Source organism: Cervus elaphus, chromosome 1 (genome assembly GCF_910594005.1).
Source record: "Cervus elaphus chromosome 1, mCerEla1.1, whole genome shotgun sequence".
In the NCBI taxonomy this organism is placed as follows: Eukaryota; Metazoa; Chordata; class Mammalia; order Artiodactyla; family Cervidae; genus Cervus; species Cervus elaphus.
This window is the reverse complement of record NC_057815.1, coordinates 49,899,800-49,918,002: the sequence shown is the minus strand read 5'-3', so window position 1 is coordinate 49,918,002 and position 18,203 is coordinate 49,899,800. Positions and strand designations below refer to the sequence as shown.

Sequence of the window (18,203 nt, the reverse complement as noted above, 5' to 3'; positions counted from 1 at the left end):
GTATGGTGACCCAGACTGCTGCCATTGGCCCCCTTTCTTTGGTATTCTATTTACCTTTCCAAATCAGTTTTCTGTTTTTAAACACATGCTTCTGAAACCAACCTTTTGTTCCATGAGGTTAAAAGAGATACCTCCTTTATGGTATCTCTTTTCTTCACCTCAAGTGAAGCTTTTTTATTTTCCTGACACAGCACAGCTGCTCAGTTCCCCTTCCAGTCAACAGTGAGCACAAGTTCCTCTTTACTTCTTCCACTTCTCCCTCTCAAGCCCTTCCTACGCGTCTCTCCAGTCCGATTCCAGCTGCCTCAGGCCGGGGCCTCCAGAACAGTCCTCTGGTTTGCCACCCCCCTGGGCTTCTAGGTCTGAGTGTGCTGGAACATATAGGCATCTGCATCCCCACTTAATTCTGACGACTGTGGTTACAAGAGGCCTCTTTTGAATGCAGACAGCCAGTCAGCCAAGTCGAAATTTATACCAGAAATCTATTACCTAATTTTTAAACAAAATGACATGAAATCAGACTTGAAGATATCAAAAACATGTCTAGTTTCTGATTTAAGCAAGAAAAATCCACATTGTTACTGCTTCTACCACAGAATAATTTACTGCAACAGGAGTTCTGGATCTTATGCCAAAAATGAGGTCCTCTAACCAATGTCAAGGCCAATTATCTTGTGGTAGATCCCACAACAAAAGCAGACTATTGTGATTAGAGTCAGAAGCACCACCCAGAGAAGCTAGAAAGCTTCTGGGGATTTCTTAAGGTTAGTTTTCTCTCTCTCTCTCTGTCTACTTAAATAAACTACCAGAAACTTTGTGTGTGGGCACTGAATATCTTAGATGAATTTGAGAGACAATGAAAGGGGTGATCGGTTGAGAGCAATCCGTTGCATTTATTTCGATTTGAGCAGGAGCCATGTTGCAAGGCTGTGTAGTCATGATAGGCCCCGTCTGTCACAACCTCCTCCTTTCTCTAATCTCCTTACCAAACACACTGCCGGTAGCCATCCTGTGGTTTCTTACTGGGAAAGGAGAGCTCAGGTGGCTGAATGTAGGAACACTTACCCCACAGTAAAGAACTGCCTCATCTCCTGTCTCCGAGACCTCATCAGTTGCTTGTATTCCCCAATCCGGAGCTTCTTGCCATCGACAATGCAGGTGCGTTTCGGTCGAGGTTTGTATTTATAGTTTGGGTACTTCTCTAAGTGGATCTTGCTTAGCCGGGCCTGCTCCTCATAATAAGGTTGCTTTTCTTGGTTGGACATGGATTTCCAACGAGACCCTAGACATAAACATAGCCTTTAAGTACCCAAGTGGTCAAGGCAACCTACTCCTGGTAAATACTGGGTCTACCTTCCCACCACTTCACCCACCTGTGCTCTGAGTATCTCCTATTACCACATGTCATCCAGCCTCACAACTAGTATTTTAGATGATAGAGCAAAGAATAATTTGGATGTGACACATTTATTACAGTATTTTTCTCAATAATTTAAAGCCTGATGCTACAAGAAGTATAATGTTTTAAAATGTGTCTTTGCTGCTTAAAGATCATCTCCTACACCAAGGTCATTTCCCCACCCAACTGCATAGGGTTAAAAACCTGAATTTCCTAAATATACTTTGGAGTATGACAGAATACTCAGGAACAACTCTCTAGGTTCCAGTAATTCAAACAACCCTAACACTCCAAGCACCTTTGGCGAAGCTATCCTTTGATAAGATGTTAGCAAATGTTGATATTCTTCCACATATAAAAACCTAAGGTGCACACTGTCTCTCCTGGCCTAAGGTAATTAAAAAGCCTAAACTCTACTTAAGTTACAACTTTAGAACCGGAAGGTACAGTTGGAATTATATATACCATTTTCAAGTACTCTAAACAATTCATTCAAAGCCATACCAATGAAAGTAAGAAATTTTTAATACGGTTTATACAGGAAGAAGGAAAAGTATTCATTTCTCTAATATTGTTTATAAAGAATTATCTAAACACTTGACGAAGAAGGGATGTGTTTTTTAATGTGTATCAAATTGCATTTTTGTGTGTCGCTAGTGAATAAAGCGGTAACAGCTGTGCTGACTGGATGCTAGCTGTTCTTCGGTGGAGATTTTTCATATATAAACAAATGGAAAAGTTGTACAAATATTCTCTGTAGCCAGCAATATCCTGGTCTGTTTTAATAGCACATCCATCCCTGTTTTCCTGATTGTTGTGCAAAAGTTGTGTAGAAAGTCTACCGGACAAGGTTCTCTGTGTTCAGCTGGCTCCCAGCAGCTTAAAGCCCCAGTTAATGGAGGATTTTTGGTGCTCTTAAAAATGCTTGTGCTTAAAAGTTTACACTTTAATGAATACACTTACTATACTCTTAATTTTTTTTCACAGAATGCACATCAATAATATAGATTCCCCACAGCTGCCAACATGGAAACAGAGAGGTTTTGTGCCCATTGGTGAGCTTACTCACACTGCTAATAAAATGGCCAAAAAAGAGAAAATTTCAAAGTTAGATATCAAAATTTAGGGACAGAAAAATAATAATTTTCTTTGGAATATCTATTAATTAGAAAAAAATTAATATATCCATCATGGTTTGAAAGGTCTTTAAATTCATAAGAATGATACCCTGATATATATCCCTGAAAGTCTAAAAATAAAACTCCACTTAATTGTAATGATTTTTAGTATCTACCTTGAAATTCAAACATCAAAAAGAAAAAGGAAAAAACTATTTTAACATCTTAACACTATTTGATCTTATGTAGGTTCTAAATTTTCATAGGGGTCACTGCCTCAAATGTCTCAGAATCAAGTTAAATTATTTATACAGTGACAAAACATGGGTATTTGTGTATGTCCAGATCACTGATATTTACTCAGGTTAAATATTTATTGCTTTTGAACAAAACATTTAAAACAAGAAAACCACAGTTTAAGTCTCTAATGTTTTTCGGCTTCTTAAACAGCTCCCTTTGAGATTTTGTCACATCATGACAGCTTAAACAGAACAGCGCCTTCTGTGTTTTTTCTTCTTAAAGAGGAAACATGTTGACTGCAATGCTGCATGTTGAATAAAATACATTCAATATGTTGAGTACAATAATTCCACACTGTATAATCTGCACGAGGCAAGATTTACACTAATAGAAAAAGGATTGAGTTTAATCCAGAGAAACAGGAGAATCACTCTGGCAAGTTACCACAGAATGGGCCTCTGCCCTGTGGTCTATGTGTTCAACTCACTGCTATGAAATTTGAACTAGTCATATCTTATTAAAGTAAATGTAGTTTTATTTTACAAGTTTTAAAGTTATCATTAGAGGCACTGTTCTACACTCCATAAATTTCACACTATTTGGGGGCTCACCCTTAGTCCTTGGTGAGTTCTTTCAGAAGGACATATGAACCCAAGAACACTAAAGCAGAAAACTCTATGAGTGTTTCCAGGGTTTCATAGCAGCTGAAAGATTTTAAAAGACTAAATTAAGGAAAGGAGATAAAACTTGTCTTTATGATTCTTAATTAGCAGTGACCTCTCAGAGTTGTCCTATTAACACATAAAATAAATAGTTTTGTCTCTAAAAGAAGTGTTTAGTCAGTCCTGCCCTGGCACCTGGTGGATGTACTAACTCCTAAACCTAAATGCCGCGGTGCGGGGTGAAGAGTGAAGAGACAAGGACAGTCTCCGGGGGCAGCTTGCTGAGTGACACCTAATATCTGCATACCACAGTCTCCCTCAGGTGTCCTATTAGGACCCTTCTTTCCACTCACTGGATACATAATCAGCATCAGTGGCTGCACTCACCTAAGATTTTGCTAATGTTGGAGTTATGCATGTCAGGAAAGGCCTGAAGGATTTTCCTCCTCTCATCCTTTGCCCAAACCATGAACGCATTCATTGGCCGCTTGATGTGTGGCTCGCTGCTGGCCCGGCCTCGGGCATCCCTGTAGACGCGTGCCTCAGCCACAGTGGCGCCTCCTGTTGGCCAACAATAATACTGCTGTAGTTTAGCTGCAGAGCCATTCATTGCTTTACTTCCTGTAATGTCAGGGCAGGAAGAACAAGACGGGTGCAAAGCATTATTATCTGGATAATGCAACACAACTTGCCACCTGGTTCAGTTGCTTTCCCTAGCAACTTTTTAATAAACTTCTTTTTAAATGAACTCTTGGAAGCAGGATACAGTTGCAGATGGCAATCCTACAGGCTCTTCTGAGGTAGGTCTCAAAGACACACTGGGCAGAATTACTTTTGCATGTTTTTAAACACCTAGTACATTTTTACTACAATCAAATACAGTTGACAGTAAAGCATTATTTCGGCTTCCCAGGTGGCGCTAGTGATAAAGATCCTGCCTGCCAATGCAGGAGACATAAGACATGGGTTCAATCCCTAGATTGTGAAGATTCCCTGGAGGAAGGCACAGCAACCCACTCCAGTATTCTTGCCTGGAGAATCCCATGGACAGAAGAGCCTGGTGGGCTACAGTCCATAGGGTCTCAGAGTCGGACACTACTGAAGTGACTTAGCATGCACACAACCTTTCCTGCTGAGATTTCTCCCTTCAAAAGTAGGCTCTTACCTATGACTTTAGGCTCATGTGCTAAACATCACAGCCATTTCAAACTATCTCTTACCCCAAAAGAATTCTCTTTCACAATACTGAACTTTGGCCAGTGCTCCCCTCACTGGCTGGAAGCTCCTTCTCTTACTTCTTCAAGCTAAATCCCACTCATCCTTTAAGGCCTATTTAAATGTAGTGTGTTTCATGAATTAATTAAATGATTTGATTCAAACTATTAACTGAGCAATTACTATGAGTTTGGCTTTATGCCAAGTGCTAGGTATACAAAAGTGAATAAAACAGCACCTGCTTTTAAAGGAGCTCACAGTTCAGGGAGGAGACTGACCCCAAACAGACAGTCATAATGGAATATATGGTAAGTGCTCTAGTACTGAAGTAAACGGGACATCAAGAGGGCACCAGCTGATGGGACGGTCAACTAATGTCTCCTATTAAAGGTGACATCTAATCTGAATCTTGGAAGACAAATAGGAATTAGCACGTGAATAGGGGAGTCTTTACTGCCCAGTAAAGACAGATGGGTAGGATAATTCAGGCCAAAGGAAGAACATTTGCAATGATGCCTCCCAGGCTGCATTCATTCCTCTTTTTTTTTAATGTTTTTTTTTTTTTTTCCTGTGCCAAAGAAATTCCTTTTCTTTTTTTTTGGTAATCATCTCTAATTATTTCCATTCTATCCCCAGGTTTATAAGACCCCTAAAGTTAGTGTTTATGTTGTACTCATTTTTGTATCCCCAGGATTTTTCATACAATAGATACTCAATAACTACTTACTGGGCTTCCCTGGAGGTTCAGACAATAAAGAATCACACTCATTTCACATGCTAGCAAAGTAATGCTCAAAATTCTCCAAGCCAGGCTTCACCAGTATGAGAACTTCCAGATGTACAAGCTAGATTTAGAAAAGGCAGAGGAACCAGAGATCAAATTGCCAACATCTGTTGGATCATAGAAAAAGTAAGAGAATTCCAGAAAAACATCTACTTGAGCTTTACTGAGTATGCCAAAGCCTTTGATTGTGTGGATCACAACAAACTGTGGAAAATTCTTAAAGAGATGGGAATACCAGATCACCTCACCTGCCTCCAGCAAAATCTGTATGCAGGTCAAGAAGCAACAGTTAGAACTGGACATGGAACAACAGGTTAGTTCCAAATTGTGAAAGGAGTACGTCAAGGCTGTATATTGTCACCCTGCTTATTTAACTTATATGCAGAGTACATCATGTGAAATGTCGGACTGGATGAAGCACAAACTGGAATCAAGATTGCAGGAGAAATATCGATAACCTCAGATATGAAGATGATACCACCCTTACGGCAGAAAGCAAAGAGGAACTAAAGAACTTCTTAATAAAGGTGGAAGAGGAGAGTGAAAAAGCTGGCTTAAAACTCAGCATTCAAAAAATGAAGTTCATGGCATCTGGTCCCATCATTCCATGGCAAATAGATGAAGAAATAATGGAAACAGTGACAGACTTTATTTTCCTGGGCTCCAAAATCACTGCAGATGGTGACTGCAGCCATGAAATTAAAAGACACTTACTCCTTGGAAGAAAAGCTATGAAAAACCTAGACAGAGTATTAAAAAGCAGAGACATTACTTTGCCGAAAAAGGTCCATATAGTCAAAGTTACGGTTTTTCCAGCAGTCATGTATGAATGTGAGAGTTGGATCATAAAGACGGCTGAACACTGAAAAATTGATGCTTTTGAGCTGTGGTGTTGGAGAAGACTCTTGAGAGTCCCTTGGACTGCAGGGGGATCAAACCAATCAATCCTAAAGTAAATCAGTCCTGAACATTCGTTGGAAAGACTGATGCTGAAGCTAAAACTCCAATACTTTGGCCACCTGATGTGAAGAGCTGACCCATTAGAAAAGACACTGATGCTGGGAAAAATTGAAGGCAGGAGAAGAAGGGGATTTCAGAGGACAAGATGGTTGGATGGCATCATGGATCAGTGGACATGAGTTTGAGCAAGCTCCAGAAATGGTGAATGACAAGAAAGTCTGGCATGCTGCACTTCATGGGGTAGCAAAGAGTTGGAAACGACTGTGCGACTGAACACCACCACCACCAACTACTTATTTGGCTTCCTTGGAGGCTCAGACGATAAAGAATCCACTTGCAATGCAGGAGACCTGGGTCCAGTCCTTGCATCAGGAAGATTCCCTGGAGAAGTGAATGGCTACCCACTCCAGTATTCTTGCCTGAATTCCAAGGACAAAATTGTTCAGTTTTCAACTCATATACAAAAGTAGTAGACTAAAAGGCAGTCATTTCAAGGGTCCTGATATATTTTTCTGCTGCATGAGGATAATTCTTTAACATTCCTATGAAAGTGAAAGTCGATCAGTTGTGTCCAGCTCTTTGTGATCCCATGGACTCCATAGTCCATGGAATTCTCCAGGCTAGAATACTGCAGTAGGTAGCCTTTCTCTTCTCTAGGGGATCTTCCCAACCCAGGAATTGAACCCAGGTCTCCCGCACTGCAGGCAGATTCTTTACCAGCTGAGCCACACATCCCTGTTTCTAAATTCTTGATATTTCATGGTTTCCAAAGACGTCACCATAGTGCGTGCTAAGTTGCTTCAGTTGTGTCTGACTCTTTACAACCCTATGGACTGTAGGCCACTAGGCTCCTCTGGCCATAGAATTCTCTAGGCAGGAATATTGGAGTAGGTTGCCATGCCCTTCTCTAGGCGATCTTCCAGGCCCAGGGATCAAACCCACGTATCCTGTGTCTCCTGCATTGGCAGGTGGGTTCTTCACCACTAGCACCACCTGGGAAGCCTAGTGACCATAATATCATACTAGATTAAAAGTCCTTTGAGGATATGGTGGGAACTGGCTCTCCTTCATGGCTGTATCTCTAGGTTCCAATAAAGCACATGGCATATAAAGTTTCAGTTAGTGAAATACATTCAATTAATGAACAAGTGAATGAATGAATCTACACAGCTCTTGCTTGTTTTCATACCCTCTGCGAGCATGACACGCTGATGGACATGCTCTACATGTGGCGACCACTAAATATTTCCCTATAGACTGAGAACCCCTATAGTTAAATGTAAAGTTGGACTGATGGCCTTAGCCAGGTATTCTACTGCATAAACAGGAAAGCCTACTCCTAAAAGTTTAGAAGCAAAACATACATTAAAACTTATATCTCTACATTTTACAAAAAGCAAATCCTTTCAGCTCAGTGGAGTGATTACATAGGTAAAATACGATTCAGTACATCTCTGCCCTTCTACTCTATTTCCAGCTACCTGATTAAGTAGAAATTTGTTTGTGTCACAGCTAGTAATAAATTAGAACATTAAAGTACACTATTATTTGGCAAATATGGTCATCATTTATTGCAAACAAAAGACAGGATAAAAGGGCCGAACTGGCTAATATTATCAATTCTTTTCTAAACATGAAGAAGGGGAGAGGGGCCCCTTTCTGAAGACCATGCAAAATAACACATTTTATATACAGCTTTTCTTTGAAGCCTACTAGATAGAATGATCCCTTACATGAAAAGTCTCAAATCCCAAGATGCATAACTAATATGCTACCTTTTTGCCACCATACCCACAGTACATTAATTTCATTTAAAATGCACTGACCATACAGGATAAATTGATTTCACTTTATATGGGTTTGACAGCCATGTTTATTGTGCAGTGAAATGTAGTGTGGCTTCCAGCTGACAATATCCATCAACGCAGGGCAATGTGCTGACTGCTGGGCCAGATGAAGGCATCCATTACTCTGGAAGTGAAACACTCATTCAGATACGACCGTGTCTTCTCCTGAGGATCACCATGGTAATTTATGACGCCCCCAGTGCCATTACTTTACAACTGACATGAATTCAGCAATTTATATACTTGCGTGCGTACACAGGAGACAGGCTTGTGGAGAATGTCAGATACAAAAACATTTCAATATTATTCTAAGTTAACTACTATGCTACAGGTGATTAACACTCGAGGTCTGCTTTTACTGTCATAGCTTTTCTTTACCTCTGGCAACACCAAACAGCCAGCTTCCATTTATTTACTTACTTACAAGATGTATTTCATTGTAAATGGGAAGTTTTAATCTCCTACAGACTGATCATGGTAGATTTTTAGACTCTGGTTTCAGTAGATCTTCTGTATGTGCATGCCAAGCCACTTCAGTCATGTCTGACTCTTCGCGATCCTATTGGCTGTAGCCCAGCAGGCTCCTCTGTCCATGGGGTTCTCCAGGAAAGAATACTGGAGTGGGTCGCCATGCTCTCCTCCAGAGGATCTTCCCGACCCAGGGATCTAACTTCATCTTTCATGTTTCCTGCACTGGCAGGTGGGTTCTTTACCACTAGCGCCACCTCTACATATCAACTGATGCTCCCAAATATGTTCATACCTATGCTCAATCTCTCTGCCTCTCATTCCATATTGCAGTCTTAGTATACCCTTCCTACTCACTTTTACCTAACTAAATTCTACCTTCTCCAAGGAAAAGAGTTCACGTCTCACCCACCAACTGTCCTACAAGTGACCTTGTCTGTCCTCCCATAATACATATTTACATGACACTGGGATACACAGAAGATGTCTAGTCTCACAAGAAATGCTCCCAGATATTGAGAAATTTAAGCACAGCACATAGTATAGAAATGTGAATTAAGAAAGGGAAAATAGGAAACGTCAGGGTGTATATACATCTCTTTTTTCTTGTCTCCTTTTCTCTCTCCCAAGTGCTTGGAGTCAACTGAAAAATGAATGGGATATTTCAAGTTAAAACTAGAAGTGGTGTATTAATAAACCAAGGTTTGGGAAGAGAGGAGACTTATCTAGAGAGACCAAGGTTTGAAACTACTTTTAAATTGGATCTGATATATGATATATGATCAGAGTCAGAATTTTAAGAAAATGTAAAAGGGTCATAACTTCTCTAAGCTGCTTCATGAAACAAACTGGTAAGGGAATTATTGTTGTAGTAATAAAAACACATATGACTGCATACATGCATATAAACTCAGAAACTTAAAAATAGAGACTGTATATTAAGAAAGCTCTTTTAAACAGATAAGGAAAATTCTATATAATACTACATAGTATTATTTTTGAAAGGCATGCTATTAGTCTGAAAATTTGAAGCCTAAAAGTGACTCTCTGCTATAATTAACTTTAGAATCTACATATCAAATGTGACTTCATACTGCTCATTTATTTTAAAAGATAACATCAAGTTAAAAAAGGGGTGGGGGAGGCATTTCATTCTAAAATAGCCAATGCTCTGTGTCAGAATCCAGAGTTATCCTAGGGAATAGCTCATAATTCTAAGAGGCAGATTTTTTACTTTTAATAGCAGAGGGATCATTGGTGAGTTCAATATTCATAATATGTCTTCTCATGAAAAGCAGTTGGAAGATGCCTAGACCTACAGCTATGTACTTGGAGACTACTGCTTCCCAGCTGACCTGAGAGTCTTTAATTACCAGCAACACCATTCCTAAATAACAGGAGGCCAACAGTATCACACTAGGCAACAAGGAAAAGCATTGGTTCCATTTACTCCAGGAATTCCTGTTCTCTCCATTTCCCTGAAGGGGCTCAGACTGGTTAATTCATTTTTGTCTCCCATATCAGCTTGTATAAAGCCAAACTTTCAGTTAGATGCAAAAAGATAGTCAATGGGGAAAAAAGCAGAAATTGCCAAGGCAAAAACTTCCTTAGGGATCTGTGATTTAAACGATTTAAAAAGAATACAGAAAGTTGAGTTTTTCCAGGTGGGTTGGAAAGAAAGCTAGTTTAACCATCATAGCCTATGGCAATGGTCCTGAACTAATCCTAAAGAGGCCCCCTTCCTGGGTAAATTCCAAGGGTTATGTGAGTGAATGAGTAAGCGTTTGGTGTGGATTTGTGCATATATAAAGTCCTCCCTAAGGAGGAACTCTGGCAAATTCTATAATGTGCTTAGGAATCATTTATGTATGCATTAATTCAGCAAACACTTCTGACAAGTTTCAGATGTACCCAGCATTGTGACAGAAGATACAAAGATAAATACATGTGCCTTGTTTTAAAGGAATCTGGTCCAGTGAGGGAAAAAGATGCACAAATAGAAAATTACAAAACATTGTAAGTAACATGGGTAATTTCAAAATACTATGAAAGCAGAGAAGAGAGGCTATTAATATTGTTGGAGTGGACAGAGGTGAAGAGAGCTGTAGAGAGTAAGTACTGCTTAAGTAGTATCTTAAAGGAAGAGTGAGAATTTACCAGGAGGTATAAGTGTGGTGGCTCAGACAATAAAGAATCTGTCTGCAATGTGGGAGACTTGAGTTTGATCTCTGGGTCAGGAAGATCCCCTGGAGAAGAGAATGGCTACCCACTCCAGTATTCTTGCCTGGAGAATTCCATGGACACAGGAGTCCAGTAGGCTATAGTCCATGGGTTCGCAAAGAGTTGGACATGACTAAGTTTTAATACTTTCACTTTTCACGAGTATGAAAGCATTCTAGGCTGCAGAATGTATGAATATAAAGACAGAGTTATAACAAAGGCATAGAGGGTTTTAAGGAATAAAAGGAATCTGGTTATGGCTTGAGTTTATTTAAATAAAAAAAAAATAAGGGAATGTCAAGAGATTAAATTCAGAAAGTAAGTAGTGGCAAGATTGCCAAGTACCTTAACTATAAAGTCAAGAAGTATTTAAGGTTTTTAAAAAAGCAGGGTAGGGACATGAACAAATATGTTTTACAAGATATCAAAATGGAAGCTAAATTAGAAATTACCACTGAATAGTCTCAGTGATTACTAGCGAATTGGAAATAAAGAATAGAGAAAAGTAAGATGAATAAATACCTTCTCAAAGGCCCATTAAGATTTACATTTTGTCAGACAGAATGAATGTAAGTAAAATATCAGCACAAAAGATCCTCTTCTGGGAGAGATCCAGTTCTGGTAGTGGCAGAATAACTTAAATCAGACTAACCTTTAATCAGATAATAATTATAAATTCTGGAGGAAAAAAAATATAGAAAAACAACTAATTGAAGGTACTTGAGCTCTACCAAAATCAAGAAGAAGCTGGAGAGGATTCACTCTTAGAAAGAAAGAATATCACTGAGTAAAACCCTGCTTTTATAGCTTTTCCATGAAGACATTCCCCAGTCTACTTAGCATGGAGTGGCTAGAATGCAACAGAAGATCAGTCTTAATTGGCCTAATGTATCAGGAAAGATAGTCTGAGGCTTCTGAGTGGCTATCACCTGAACTTCACAGGTATAGGGATGATTTCAGTGATTCCAGTGGAAATCAGGTCTATATATCTGAAAAATCTGAGAAGATATTTCAGCTGATGCCCACTGCAAGTTAAACAGAATTTGGATTTGAATCCTACCAAGTAAGAAAGTATCCATGAAAAACTCAGGCTTTCCACTGAAACCCCAGAGGGATCACTCTTTGAATAAAGACTACATGCCAAGACTAAGGATTCATTCTAGGACTAAAGACAAAACTGAAACAGTCACCACCTAACATGCAAACTAAGCCTCTATAATTTCAATGAGATCAATTGAACTGCCTCTTAGAACAAAAAGTAACATTCTTAACAGAGAAAGAGAATAGAAGCCACAGTCTCTATAATTTGTAATCCACAATGTATAATAATAATAAAAAAATCACTAGTTGTGCAAACAATCAGGAAAATGTGACCCAGAGGCCTTCCCACCCTCAAAAAAAAAAAAAAAAATCAGTAGAAACTGTGATGGCTCAAATAGTGTAATTAGTAAATGAGGACTTTAAAGTAGCCATTAAAACATATGTTCAAGTATATAAAGGAAAAGAATATCATAAATAATGCATAAATGGGGTACTTAGCAGAGAAATGAAACTACACAAAGAAACATGGAAATTCTAGAACTGACAGACATATTTGAGATGAAAATACACTGAATGGACTTCATAGCATTTTCAAGTGCAGAATAAAGGGTCAGTGATCTTAAAAATACATCAAAAGAAATTAGCTAGTCTCAAAACAGAAGGAGAAAAAGATAAAAAAGTAAGCAGAGACTTTGCAATATGTAAAACAATATATTGCCCTAAAATATGTGTAACTGGAATTCTAGAAAGAGAGGAGAGAGGATTGTGATAGAAAAATATTTGAAGAAACATGGCCTGAAACTTACCTGAATCTGGTAGAAAAAACACAGCTTATAGGTTCGAGGCATTCAGACAATCACAGGCAGGATAAATACAAAGAAAACCATACCTAAACATTAGTCAAACTGCTGAAAACCAAAGACAAAGGGAAAATGCTAGAGAAAAAGGACACATAATACATAAAATGAGACAGTAATGTAACTTATGGCTGATTATTCATTAGAAACAATGAAGACTAGAAGACCATGGAATATCTTTAGGCTGCTAAAAAAAAAAAAAACCAGTGTAGTCTTATCTAATGATCATATGCTTAAAAAATGAATATGAAACACATTTTCAGATAAACAAAAGCTGAGAGAATGCATTACCTGCAGATCCATACCAAAAGAGACATTCAAGGAAATTATTCAAGATGAAGAAAAATAACATCTGATGGAAACTTAGATATATAGAAAGGATAGAAGAGAATTGAAAATGAGAAATATGTGACTAAATTAAAAACTTTTGTCTTTTCTGGATTTCATAACAAAAGCTGATTGTTTAATATTTTTAAAAGACAAGTGACTATTTAATACAAAATATAACATTATATTCTGGGATTTATAAAATAAGAAGAGGTAAAATCATGAGAAAAATAGCACATTGGCACAAAAGATCAAGTTAGTAAAAGTTAAATGTTGCTTTATTTTATGAGAAGTGGTATAATTTTAACTATAGGGATATTCAAATTAAGGATGAATAGTGAATCTAGGGAAAAAAAATTTAAAAATACAAAGAAGTATAGCTAAAACACCAGTAGAGTAATTCAAATGGAAGACTAACAAAGGATTCAAAAGGAAACAGTATAAAGATCAGTGGTTGCAAAGAGTGGGGGAAGGAAGGATGAGTAAGTGAACACACAGGAATTTTAGGGCAATGAAAATATTCTGTATACCATAATGATGGATACATGTTATACATTTGTCCAAACCCAAGGAATGTATAACATCAAGAATGAACCCTAATACAAACTATGGATTTGGGGTGGTTAGGATGTGTCAACATAGGTTCATCAATTATAACAAATGTACCATTCAGGTGGGATGTTGGTAACAGGAGAGGCTATGCACGTGTGAAGACAGGAGTATATGGGAAATCTTTATCTTTCCCTCAATTTTACTGTGAACCTCAAACTCCTCTAAAAAAAAATTATGTCTTCATAACAATAGCTTAGAAAAAGGATTCAATTAAGCAAAAGGAAGAAAAGTAGTAACAGAAAGCCAAAAGTTGAGGGAACAAAGAGAAAAATAGAAAATTGTAAAACTTTATCCCACTATAATCAATAATTATATTAAATATAAATAAATTAAATAATCCAGTTAAAATTGGAGAGTTTCAGGATGGATAAAGAGCAGATATCAATGGAATAGGAAACAATTTACAATGTCAAACATTGGTAATTTGAAAAGATCAATAAAATTGATAAACCCCTATGAGACTGATCTACAAAAAGGGGAAACAAAAATACCAATATTTGGATTGAAAGAGGGTATTTCACTGTAGATACAACTCACATTAAATAGGATAGAAAGCAAATATTGTGACTAACTTAATTCCAATAAATTTGACAACTTATATGAAATGAACAAATTCCTTGAAGGACACAAACTGCTAAAATTCAATTATGAACATATAGAAAGTCTGAATACTCATAGCTAATATATAAAACCAATTTATAGTCAACAACCTTCCCACAAAGGAAACCCTAATCTCAAGTGGGTTCATTGGTAAATTCTTCCAAACATTTAAGGAAAAACTAACAGTAGTCTTATACAAACTAAGAAAGTAGAGAAAGAAAAAACTTCCGAAATTCATTTTATGAAGTAACATCATACCCTGACAGAGATTTGAGCATAAGTGCAAAATTCTTCATAAAATATTTGCAAATTAAATACAATAATATGTAAAGTGGATAATAAAATAAGATCAAGTAGAATTTATTTCAGGATAAATTAATTTAAAATGTAATATTAATTTAATATTTGAAATCAGGCAATGTAATTCTCTACATTAATAAAACAAAGGGGGAAAAACATGATCATCACAACAGATTCAAAAAGTGGTTTAAACAAAATTCAATACCAATTCATGACAAAAACTCTCAGGAAACTAATAATAGAAGGGAATTTCCTCAGTCAGATAAAGTACTTTTAAGAAAAACCTGTAGGACATAATAATTAATAGTGAACTACTGAATGCTTTCCTCCAAGATGAAGAACAGTACAAGGGATGCCCACTCTTACCACTGTTAATTAACATTCTACTGGAGGTAAAGAAATAAAAAGCATGCAAAATGGAAAATAATAAGTCATGTAGAGTGTATTCATAGATAATTTTTTACATTAAAAAAACCCTAAGAAACTTGCAAAATAATTTCTAGAACTAAAAAGTGAATTTATGGGCTTCCTGGTGGTCCAGTGGTTAAGAATCTGCCTGCCAGTGCAGGAGACATGGGTTTGATCTGGGAGGATCGCACATGTCATGGGGCAACTAAGCCCGTGTGAGCCACAACTACTGAACCTGTGCTCTAGAGCCCGTGAGCCCCACATGGCAACTACTGAAGCCTGTGTGCCTAGAGCCCACGCCTGGCAAAGAGAAGCCACCACAATGAGAAGCCTGCATACCACATCTAAAGAGTAGCCCCTGCTCTCTGCAAGTAAAGAAAGTCTATGCATAGCAATGAAGACCTAGCACAGCCAAAAATAATAAATACATAATTTTTTTAAAATAAAAAGTGAGTTTACTATTACTGCAACATACAAAACTATAAAATCAACTGTACTTCTAATAGTAGAGCAATTAAAAAATAATTTTAAAATTTACATTCATAATAGCATTGGAAAATAAAATTCTTAGGAATAAATTAAGCCAAAAAAGTACACAAGACCTCTACACTAAAAACAATATTTGTGAGTTCAGTAAGTAAACCTAAATAAATGGAGGGATATACCATGTTCATGGATCTGAAGACCTAATATTTGAAGATGACAATTCCTTCCCAAATTTATCTATAGATTCAACCCAATCCTATTAAATTTGCAAAAGACTTTTTTAGAAATTGACAACTTTATTTTAAAACTATATGAAAACATCCAAAACAAACGTGAAGAAGTTTGGAGGATTCAAACTACTTAATTTCAAGGCTTACAGTAAAAAATACTTTGTAACACTGTAAAAGCTAGAGTAATAAAGACAGTGCAGGATTGTTATAAGAATAGACAAACCAGTGGAACAGAATAGAGTCCAGATTTAAATACTCACATATATGGTCAAATTTTAATAAAGACTTAGGCTATTAAAGTGGGAACTAATAATTTTTTTCAACCAACAGTGCTTGAATAAGTAGAAAAATATGTGGAAAAAAGTAAAATTGACCTCTTACCACACATTGTTAAAGTGGGGCTTCCCTGGTATTGGAAAAAAGTAATATTGACCTCATACCACACATTACACTCAACAAATGAACTGATGTGTTTCATCTTCAGAGAAGGAGGGATACCAGTGGTGGAAGAGTATGGTTTGTACTCTATGTATTTTATAGAGGATTATCTAGATAGGTTAGCAAGAATGATTGACTGATGGGTATCATAACTTAAAGAAGGCAAATGCAAAATATGAATGCATTGTTCTTCTAAGTTAAAGGTTGATTTTTAAAAAAAGGAACCTGTGGTATAGGAATGAAAGATGAATTATCTGTGGTACTTTGATGTACTAACTCTTCATTTGACCAATGCACAGGGATGTTTTAGGTAAATTTTCATTTTCCTGTTTTCATTTTAAGATTCATTTATCCCTACTTACCCTAAATACTCTTCTTATGTTAAGTATTGAGTTTATCCACACCAAGAAATTCACTGAATAAATTAGATAGGTAGATGACAGATAGATAGAGGTAGAGATGTAAACATATGTAGTGTATACATTAAGAAAAAATTCCATTGAACAATTTGGAAACAGACATTTTACTACTTAGTGTAGCAAAGTAACACATTTAAAGAACAGTTTACTTTTTTCACTAGTCTATACTAGAGATCAGTTTCCAGAATAGAAACACCAAATGTATTAAGGAATTTTGCCTACAATAACATTTACAAAGTGCTTTCAGTGAATACATTATCTCAATCCTCTTTACAATCCTCTGAAATGGGTAAGAGGGTAAATATATTTGTCTCACTTTACCTTGATGAAGGTGAAAGAGAGTTAAAAAGTTGATTTAAAAGTTGACTTAACATTCAAAAAACTAAGATCATGGTATCTGGTCCCATCACTTTGTGGCAAATAGATGGGGGCAAATGGAAACAGTGACAGACTCTATTTTCTTGGGCTCCAAAATCACTGCAGCCACAAAATTAAAAGATGCTTGTTCCTTGGAAGAAAAGCTATGAAAAACCTAGACAGTATACTAAAAAGAAGAGACATCACTTTGCTCACAAAGATCCATATAGTCAAAGCTATGGTTTTTCCAGTAGTCATGTATGAATGTGAGAGTTGGACCATAAAGAAGGCTGAGTGCCGAAGAACTGATGTTTTCAAACTGTGGTAACTGGAGAAGACTCTTGAGAATCCCTTGGACAGCAAGGAGATCAATCCAGTCAATCCTAAAGGAAATCAACCCTGAATATTCATTGGAAGGACTGATGCTGAAGCTGAAGCTCCAATTCTTTGGCCACCTGATAAAAAGGGCCAATTCGTTGGAAAAGACCATGATGCTGGGGAAGATTGAGGGCAGGAGGAGAAGGGGTGACATTGGATGAGATGGCTGGATGGCATCATCGACTCAAAAGACACTAGTTTGAGCAAACTCCAGGAGATAATAACAGAGAAGCCTGGCATGCTGTGGTCTGTGGGGTTGCAAAGAGTTGGGTACAACTGAGCGACTAAACAACCGATGAAGAAACCAAAACCCAGAGATGTGGGTTACCTTCCTCTGTAATAACTTGTTGCTAGTATTCTGCTAACAAGGAACAGAGCCAGATCTAGTGCATTTACCCTACATCAAAGCTACCCTAGGAACTATTCAGTGATATGAAATAACTCTGAATCTCAAAACCTAGCATTCCTTGGCTGAAACATTACTTTCCCCCGTAAGGATACCATTTCTCTGCACTGTTAAGCACATTAAAGGAGCCTATTACCAGTTATGAAGTTCAAGCCACTGGCTAATTGGCTTCGGAAATACTGCCCCACCAAAGATGTGAGAGCATGCAAAGAAAGCACTAAGGACTGAAATGATAGCAGAGATTAAAAATATGCTAAATTAATGCACTTCTCGGTTGTAGCATTATGAGCAAGCATTATTGTGGATAAGGCTTCTATTTTTTCCTATTGGAAACTCCATTCTCTTTAAAAGATCAACAAGAAGAACCAAAAGGGAATTCCCTAAGGTCAGCTCTGAGGAAACATAAACCTCTAATTCAATAACTCTGCTAC

The 18,203-nt window shown here is 37.4% G+C and overlaps 1 protein-coding gene across 31 annotated transcripts in view; it reads right to left on the bottom strand.

Moving 5' to 3' along the window:
* SOX6 (SRY-box transcription factor 6) overlaps positions 1–18,203 on the bottom strand; it is a 677,134-nt gene that overhangs the window by 15,930 nt on the left and 643,001 nt on the right. For 28 of the 31 annotated variants that reach the window (XM_043902204.1, XM_043902115.1, XM_043902289.1 and 25 more), the window contains 2 exons: positions 3,807–4,040; positions 1,066–1,282 (listed from right to left, as the gene is read on the bottom strand). In XM_043902204.1, the coding sequence (XP_043758139.1) occupies positions 1,066–1,282; positions 3,807–4,040 (451 nt within the window). The remainder of the gene's footprint in view (positions 1–1,065; positions 1,283–3,806; positions 4,041–18,203) is intronic. The other 3 variants (XM_043902136.1, XM_043902155.1, XM_043902341.1) reach the window with 1 other exon arrangement.